This window comes from Cariama cristata, unplaced genomic scaffold (assembly GCF_000690535.1).
Source record: "Cariama cristata isolate BGI_N322 unplaced genomic scaffold, ASM69053v1 scaffold29797, whole genome shotgun sequence".
Classification (NCBI taxonomy): domain Eukaryota; kingdom Metazoa; phylum Chordata; class Aves; order Cariamiformes; family Cariamidae; genus Cariama; species Cariama cristata.
The window spans coordinates 16,676-25,902 of record NW_009626530.1 but is presented as its reverse complement, the minus strand read 5'-3'; the positions used below and the strand labels follow the sequence as shown (position 1 = coordinate 25,902).

At 46.7% G+C, this 9,227-nt stretch overlaps 1 protein-coding gene across 1 annotated transcript in view; it reads left to right on the top strand.

Moving 5' to 3' along the window:
* The window catches only part of LOC104164674 (D-beta-hydroxybutyrate dehydrogenase, mitochondrial-like), a gene marked incomplete at its 5' end in the record, with an annotated part of 13,159 nt that extends 4,787 nt beyond the window's left edge, over positions 1-8,372 (top strand). The window contains 3 exons of the mRNA XM_009704075.1: positions 1,871-2,012; positions 6,045-6,197; positions 7,891-8,372. Coding sequence (XP_009702377.1) covers positions 1,871-2,012; positions 6,045-6,197; positions 7,891-8,372 — 777 coding nt within the window. The remainder of the gene's footprint in view (positions 1-1,870; positions 2,013-6,044; positions 6,198-7,890) is intronic.
* Positions 8,373-9,227: the final 855 nt, after the last annotated feature.

Below are 9,227 nucleotides of genomic sequence, written 5' to 3'. Positions count from 1 at the left end.
TAGGGAAAGGTGTTTTTAGTGCTCTGAAATAACAACTAGTACTTGAGTACAGATATAGTTAAGTTATTGTTTCTATATAGATATAGTAAATCTCTCTCTACAAGCTGAATTAGCTCCACTTCATTCACTGTTAAGTAGCTGAAAGTTGCTTTGTATAACTCAGTGAGATGCAAGAGCATCTTTCAGAAATATAGTGAGGTGTCACACAATTGTCACGTGTTTCAAAGGGAATATAATATTTTGATCACTATGTTTTTAACTACTTGTAAGGCCACTTTCAGAGATTCTTTTTGTGGCTAAATAAGAGCGCTAGACACAGCATGTCACCATGTTTGATGTGCATTAGAAGAGCTTCAAGTCTTTATTTGCTGTTTTTGTGATACCTGGAAATAAGTCAGTTGTGAAATGATGTGCAGCCATTGGGCCAGAAACTCATTCCTACTATTGTCATAATGCCAGTGCAACTATATATTAATTTTTGAGAGCTACCCTGTTTTGCTCGAGGCTGTGCTGGACATTTCAGCTCTTTTCCTTCATTGCACGTCATTGTTCACTGGACTGAAGGTGGAGGTGGGATGTTACATACTATATTCATTAAATAGCCTGAGATAAGTATAGAAAAACTAGGCGGTTACGTGTTTTTTACATCAGCCTGGCTGCAGAGGCAGCTGAGCAGGTGACTGTGGGAGGGTTGCTTGCCTCATTTGCCCTTGTGCTGTGGGAGTTGGTATCAAGTGCTAAAGGAAGAGTGGCAGCCAGGCATGGTGACTCACCAATTCATAACTTCTTCCTCCCTAATGAGACAGAGCCTGTGATTCAGGGAGTAGTTTGGTGAATTAAATCTTGAGCCTGCTGTGGAACTGCATGGCTAATCTGTGCTCTTTTCACTTTTGTTTGTTATATACCACCTGAGCAAGGCTTTAAGGCTTAGGCAGCAATCCTGTCTGGAAGTGACCAGGTAAAATTTGGAATTTGAACTGTGTTTATGTTTGACTAAACAAAAAAACCCCACAATAGTAACAGAATCTCTAATGATAGCAGCAGGGTGGGGAGAAAAAAAGAGGAAAGAGAGGAAAAGGCTAGGAAGGAAAGCAGAGCCATCGTGTTCTTATTACCGATAGTGTGAAAAAAAAAAAAAAAATACCTGTTCTTGCTTCCTCAGCCAGAATCTCCTCCTTTCATGCCTCATGTCTGTAATCTTGTCATTGTGTGGCAGATCTCCACTGTGCATGTATTCCTGTGCATCCTGTTCTGCTGTGTAGTAAGAGCAAAATATTATTATAATATAGTTTCAGTTGCAAATGTTTCTTGCTGTGTCTTGTAGCATCAGACTGTTTGTTGTTAGGCATGCCAAAGGTGTCCCTGTTGTCTTGTTTTCAAAGTGGTCTGACCATACTACTTTATTAGAAGCCAGACAATATTTTGGGATTACATAAGTACAGTACCTAATTAACCTTTTGCTTTTAAGCCTGGAAAATCTGAGACTGATTTCTGTACAAGTGTTTGCTATGTTACCTGCAGAGCACAGAGACAGGCAGTGGAGAACCACCCATGGTTATCCCAGACTGGCACAGTATTTCACAGTGTTACAGATGTGAAACCTGTCATGCGAGGAGCTAAGGGCAGGGGCTTTGTGGCCCTTCAGAGCAGTGGGTCACTCATGCAGGCACAGGAGCTGTGCTGGAGGGAATAGGAAGATGGCTGTGGGTTGCACACTGGTTCATGTGGCTTGCGTGCTTTTTTGTGCACCAGGTTTTTGTGTGCAGTTTCAGTAGCTTCTGTTTCCTATCCATGTGAGTGTGCCTGGCCCCAAGCTGCATTACTATTCCTTGTCCGTCTTAGTGGGACATCTTTCTTTTCTGCTGAACAGGATGAGAATGGAGATGGAGCCAGGGAGCTGAAGAACATGAAGTCAGATCGCATGAAAGTGCTACAGATGGATGTGTGCAGTGACCAGGAGGTGGCTCAGGCTGTGGATTTTGTGAAGGGGACCCTGAAGGAGCCAGAGGAAGGTATGTGGGCATCTTTGTATTTCCAGCACAGCTGGCTCTTTGCTGTGCTCACAGAATCCTTCCTACAGACTAGGCCATGCACTGGCCAGGTCGTTCCCTGTCCGCACCACCAAAAGAGGGTTAACAAGCCTGGAGGCCTGTGACAGTGTGTGGCAGTCAAGCAGTGCTGTACCTGGGTCAGTGAGGAGAATTGTCCAAGAGACGAAGACTGGCTGGAGGATTAGGCTCTAACTCTACATCCCATAAAAAGTGATGAGCGGGAGCAAGCCCACAAGAACCTGTGTCTTTCTCCTTGAGTGTCTGTGAACGGCATAGGATGGCCAAAGCCTGATTCCCTCCTGGTGCTCCTGCAGCAGCCTGGCTCACAGACATTTCTGTGGCGACCCTGCTAGTGAAGAGGTGGCAGGCCCTGGCTGCTTACTGCTGTCCTCTGTGCTGTGCTGGTACAACCTGTTCATGTAACTGACCTGCCCTCAAACCTGGATTATTTTTCAATCAGGTCAATCTGTGCTTTCAGTTTGCCAAGCAACATCCCAGAGGTGATGTGAGGCAGGATCCCGGGTGGGCTTGGTGTAGACCACCTTAATCCACCTGCCACCTTAAGCACAAGTCCAACTCATGGACTCTAAGAGCATGTGACAGAAGATACGAATCTTTTCTGCATGCTTCTTTTCTTCTTGGAAGTGGTTTGGCAGTGGGATGTGAGCTTACAGTTGGAGCCTGGTGTGACACCACCTTACCTCTTCTATGTGGTGAGGCTGTGAGGCTTCTTGCCCTGCATAGGTTTCTCTGCAGCTGCTGTGCAAGTAGCAAGCTGGACAGCAGCCATAGATCCAGGCTGAGGGTGGACTGAAGTTTCACATCTGTGGCTACGGGACTTAAGGGATGTGTGGCTGGAGGGTGGTTGCTCCTCTTGAAGGTTGGATGAGACTACCATGGGCCTGTCTTTGTTCACAGCAAGTATGAAGCTAGTAAATAGCAATAGCTCTAATCTTCATACAACTTACATGAGCACACCCTTCCTCCTAAAACAAGCATATGAAATGTAACCGAGTTATGTACAATCTCTGATCCCACACATGTTCTCTCTGCGTGATTTTTCATCCTACACAATCACCCAGCCCTCGTCACACATTTCACAGCTTCTCAAGCTTTTCCTGAATAGCCCAGCAACAGCAGTGGTGGCACAGATCCATTTCCCACTGAGTGAAAACTTGTAAGGGAGCAGCTCTGTTGCTTCTATAAATGCAGCAGTGTTTGCAAAACCATGTGTGTAGCAGGGACAGAGAAGTCTTACATCCTTGATCAGCACGTTGGACTGGTTCGTCCTGCTCTTGAGAGCCTTATCCTGTAGTTGTTTGCTCCAGCACAGCGTGCAAAGCAGCAAAGGCTTCTTTTTAGGCCCATCAGTCTGACTGAGGTTTGGGGCTTGCCAATAAATAGTGCTCAATAAATAAGTGCTGGAAGATAGAGACTACTGAGACTGAGGTGCCTTGCACAGAGGTGCTTGTTGCACACAGAGTGTGGCCCCAGAGGAGCTAATGCAGAACAGTTCTTGCGCTGTGCATTTATACCTCTTTTCCCTGAGCTGTGTATATAAGGCTGAACTCATTTCAATAGGAGTGCCCCTGTTTGTTTTCAGTCTTACGCAGTTCCCACTGTATTGTTGACACTAAAGAAATAATACAGATAAGGCTCTGCTCGATAAGCACACCGCTGTCCAGCAAACAGCCCTGTGAGTGGGTACCTGTCAGCACTTTGTTCTGTACATAACGTGACCTGATCGGTGAGCAATGAAATTCCAAGGATGAACTATTGTAAATAATGTTTTCATGAACGTCCCTGAATCTAACCTCATAACCCAAGAAATGGGAAATCATTGTAGAGGAATTTACAATCAGGAATACTCTGCAGAGGTCAGTTTGGGAGTGACAGTTTAAGTCTTTTGTGGTCTTTGATAATCCCTGCCAAATTTGCTCTGCATAGCTGCTTGTTTCTTGTGAAATTATATCCCTGCCAAATTTGCTCTGCATAGCTTCTTGTTACTTGTGAAATTACACCATCAGATTCCCTGTTTCTGTGGTCCTCCTGCTAGCAATTAGAGCCTGCTTTGCAGCAGCACAGGGGACCACTTTCAGGCTGAGATGCTGTGCTGGCTGCCAGATGAGTGTGAATTTCAGAGTTATCTTGACCCATTAAAACTGGCAGCTTCAGTAAGTGCAGCAGCAACAGGCAGGAGATCTTGGGCAGAGCAGGAGTAGAACTACCTGACTGCAGCATTTAGAGACTTGAAATAATAATAATGGAAGTAAGGCTAGGTGAGCAAGTGGTTTTCTTGGCTTTTGCTGCAGGCCACAACTTAGCTGTTATCCCAAACAGCCCTTAGGGCTGTTGTGGCCTGTGGGGACTGGGAAGGAGTTGTTCTGAAGGAGGTTAGAGCTGCAGACCAGTGAACTGGAGCAATATTCACCACTGCCTGAGACAGTTGTGCAGGGCAAAAGGGGTGCTGGGATCACCATGTGAGAGCTCAGAGATGTGGGAATGGTGGCAGCTCTAATAGCCAAATCCATTCTGGGACAGACCATGGGGGAATGGTTAATGCACTGTTATCACGGGGTAGGACGTGACCCTCTCTGGTCTGCTATACACGGCTGGTCAACAGCCTTCAGGGAAAAACGAACTTAGCTGGGAACAGGGCACGGTTACTGGGGTTGCTGTGGCAGTAAAGAGGCGGTCTTGCAAGGGCATGTTAGTGTTTTTAAATGCACCAGGAGGATAAATTCCATTGGTATTTATTGGGCAATGATAGAATATTGCACTTTGCTTAGAGGGCTCTTTGGTACAATACATGGTTACTATGTGACCATGAATAAATATAGGCTGGAAGTTATAAAAGACTTTCATACATCAGGAGAGAAGCTATGAAGCAGAGGCAGGACAAACAGGCCAAAAAATTTTGAGAGCGAGCTTGTTTTATCAACAGAGTGGCATGATGTGGTAGCAATGTCAGAGCTCCCTGGACATGAAGACTCCTTCTTAGCCCTGTGTTTGTTCTTGGTGGTAAAAGGAAGGTCAGGGAGTGGAAGGGGCCCCAACTCCAACTGGGTACTTACACAGTGAAAAATAACCATGCTGTATGGCAGGTCATCTAATGAGGAGCAGCTCTATTATCTTGTTCCAGCTATTCTGTTTGTTCCTCCTGCAGTTTATGGCTGCACAGTCCTGTGCTCCAACAAATTCACAAAGTACGGACTCGGTCCTACAAATGTTTGCCACTGGGACTCCTGCAGTAATCACTTCGAAGGGTCAAGTTCTCAGTGACCTGCCAAGTCTTGGATATGTAAGAGGCTCAGTGCAGAAGCTTTTGGTAAGTGCAGTCAATTTAATTTTGACAGGACTGCATGCACAAAAGACATTAATTTTTAAGGAGTTTTAAGGGTTGGTTATAAGTTTGCCATCTTCTGCTATAGTTAGAGTTGAGGGAAACCAAATACCTGGACTAAACCACAGCAGCTGTTAGCCAGCCCATGAACTTGCAGATCAATGCCATGTACTCTCCAAAACAGTGAGTCAGAGTTGTGAAGGGGATTTAGAAATCCAAGATACTTGTTTTCTTTCCTTTTTTTTTTTTTTTAAATTGAGGGAAAATCCAGCTGCCTCCAAATTGCAAAAGCCATGATAAAGTCACTGAGTGAAGACAAACCTGGGACCGACAGGAGGCATAAAAGAGGGTCAGGCAGATCCAGCCGTACAAAGCTGCAGGAAAGCCTTTGACGTTAGAGGAGACATTCAGGGAGGCAATGCTTGTGTGGCCCTATCACTCTCCCTGACGTTCCAAAAAAGCCGCACTGGCTTCACTTCTGGTATATCAAGAGTGTATTATTTCGTCTCCTTCCTGCATTTTTCTCTACAACATTTTTCTACAAAAGTGGCTGGTTCTGTGTCAAGAGGCTGGGTTACTTTGAACAACAAGGAAGGCTCCTCTGCAACACTGTTCCTCGTTCCACTCTTTAACCATGTGTTTGTTGGCAGGTCTGTGGGGTCTGGTGAACAATGCTGGCGTCTCGACCTTCGGAGAGGTGGAATTTGCAAGTTTAGACAACTACAAGAAGGTGGCAGAGATCAACCTGTGGGGTACCGTGAGGGTGACGAAGGCTTTCCTGCCCCTTATTCGCAGAGCTAAAGGTACATGCTGGGCAGTGTGGCAAGACTCAGAGAGAACTTTTGCAGCACAGCAAAGAGACGTAGCTAAAAATCATGACTCAGACTGTGCTTCGGGGAATGCCTGTGCAGTCCAAGGAAGGTGTCTGAGGCATGCAGGCAAACTAGACAGCAGGGTTCAACATGTGGTGTAAGCATTTGGTAGTACATGCCACTCTTGGGTCAGTCCAGGCACCTACACAGCAGGTGCCATCTTAAACATCCCAGGATATCAGAGACCTTTGTGCAGTGCTGGCAGATATGACACAGGACTCCAGACCACCTTTAGAAAAAGTGACTGGAGGCCAGACAAAATAATCCTGGCCTCCAGAGTCCGGCAGGTGCTTGTGTTTGGATGACTGAATCTTCTCCCTTCACATTACGCATTTCAGGGATGATTGCAGAGTGGTAGTGGTGGAATAAATGAGACTCAATAACAGCCATTTTAGATATCTTACAAGATAACAGTATTATCAAAAGTCTTTGTTTTATATTAAAAAAAAAAGAAAGATATGTATGAGCAGAACTCTGAAGAGCTTCTTTATTTAGCATGTGTGGGAGAACACTGGCACAGCTGTGTGTTCTGTGAGGACAAAAAGATGTTGTATTGAGAAGATTGCTCAGATACCATTTCCACAAAGCAAGTATCCACTAAACAAGCCCCATCTCGCTACAAAAGGTAGCTTACCCATCAGGTCAGCAGATGTTTCTCACAGTCCTTCCAAGCTGCACTTCGGTCTGGAATGAGAGAGCAGAGCCACCCACTTATTTCTCAGCTAAAATTTCAAGCTGCGAAGGGTGTCATGCTCCACGGCTGTGAAAATCTTCTCTGTAAAAATAGCTGGTGAGATTTCAAGGGCCTGTTTATAAGTGCATATGAAACCATAATTGCACGCATCTTGTCTTGGGGAAGGCCAGAACCACCTGCTGAGGAGTGACCACTGCTGTCGCTGCCCTTGGGTAGTGCATGTGTAACAGAAGCTGCCAGAGCTCTGCAGTCGGGCTGGGATGGGCTGCTGGTAGGAGTTAGGACAACAGCTCTTCGCTGCCCAATAGACAGAAGCACGTCAAGTCTCCTCTCCCTTTGCGTCAGGCACTCTGGGTACTGCTGGCCAGCCAGCTGGGTGGGCAGGCTGTGCTGCCCATGCTGCAGGTGCAGAGAAACCTCTACTAGTTCTCTGCCATCCAGCTCAGGTCTAGAAGCATGTAGCTGTGTTAGAGTAGCTGCAGATGAGCTGTTGTGCTTACAGAAAGAACCAGAACACTTGTATGGCATCACGTTGCGTTGTGCGCTTTCCAGCTTGTAACACTGCTAGCTGGGAGCTTGAACGCTTCTGTAGCAAGGCGCGGGAGTGGGGCACGCTATGAGAGCACACAGCTAGTAGCCTTCAGAAGATCTGGGTACTTCCCTACTTGGAAATTAAGAGAGAAATGTCTTGTATGCTTTGTAAATCCTTTTTAATACAGAGGCAGGCATGTGTACCATCCATGGAGGAGGTCAGAGCAGGGGCTCGCCTTACTTGAGTCAAGAGAGAAGGGCTCCTTGACAGGGGATTTGGATGTCTCTTCAGGATTCAGATTTTAGAAATCAGTATCATCCAACAAAGCACCTTTTTACTGGGATGTTCTGGCTGCTGCTTCTGCAGCCCATCATCTCTCCCTTCTCTTTTCTTTCTAGGCCGTGTGGTGAATATCACAAGCATGTTGGGACGGATGGTGAGTCCATCTCGCTCCTGCTATTGCATCTCCAAGTTTGGGGTGGCAGCCTTCTCTGACTGCCTCCGGCAGGAGATGTACCGCTGGGGTGTCAGAGTCATCCTCATTGAGCCCAGTAACTTTGTGGCAGCAACAGGCATCCTGACGGCAGACGGCATCGACAAACAGGCTGAGGCACTGTGGAGCGGAGCCAGCAACACTGTGCGAGAGGACTATGGGAGGGAGTATTTCACTCGCCATGTGGCCCTGATGAAATCCTTCGTTAACAGTGGCCTGAAAGACATGTCTCTGGTCTTGAATGACATCATCGATGCCCTCACTTCGCCGTGCCCAAACAATCGTTACAATCCCATGGAGACCTACTGGTGGGTTAGGCTACAAGTCATGACTCACCTGCCCACTGCCATTGCTGACTGGCTTTACATCCCCGGAGCCACCCTGTAAAGGGCTGTCCTTCAGGCATCCTTCCAGTGCTCGTAGGTATGCACAGGTTAGAGCTGACTTAGTCAGGGCTGTTCTACACCCATTGCTGATGCATCTCCCCTGTAGATGCATGTGCTTGCACTTTGGGTTATGACTTCAAGTCTTGTGCTGTGGGATGCTGAGAACAGCATGGGATTTTGTTTTTTTCCTAATTCTTACTCTTTGTGTTCCCTGCTGTCCTGATTAAAGTGGAAAGGTATTTTCCTTTCAACTGTGGAGGAGGCAGAGGAAGGTTAACATAATGTGTCAAATATGTGGCTAGTGTAAGTAGGTCAGCAGAGTTCCCCCAGTGACAAATTCGGCTCATTAATGGGCTCTTGCTTTTCCTCACAAGGACAAGCTGCTAACAGCAGAGCAGAGCTGTTGCTATGAGATGTCTCGAAGGGAGAAACTAAAATGGGAAACAAAAACAGAGTTTTCCATTTGATTGAAAATGGGTCAGTCACAGCCTTCCATTATTTTCATGATACTGCTAGGAAGCTCTGCTGCACTGTGACTGTCTGCTTTTTCCAGGAAAACAGCAACACTGCATCTAAACAGCCTCATTAGCTAGCTGCGGGGGGGGCGGGTCAGATCACTGCAAAGAAAGGTTCTTCCCTCTCAGCACTGTGGCCAGAAGGTGCCAGAGCCAGCAACTGCAGACAGGATGGGCAGGGAAAAGCCCTTCTAATAATGAGTGAGGTCTGAGCCATCCCTCAGTCAGTCCCTGCGGATGCTGGGACTTGCAGCCTCCCTCCGCCCACTGCTGATGAGCTTTGTGGGACAGGGTTCAATCTGATGTACCAAACAAATTTGGCTCCTCTGACTGCTGCGTTA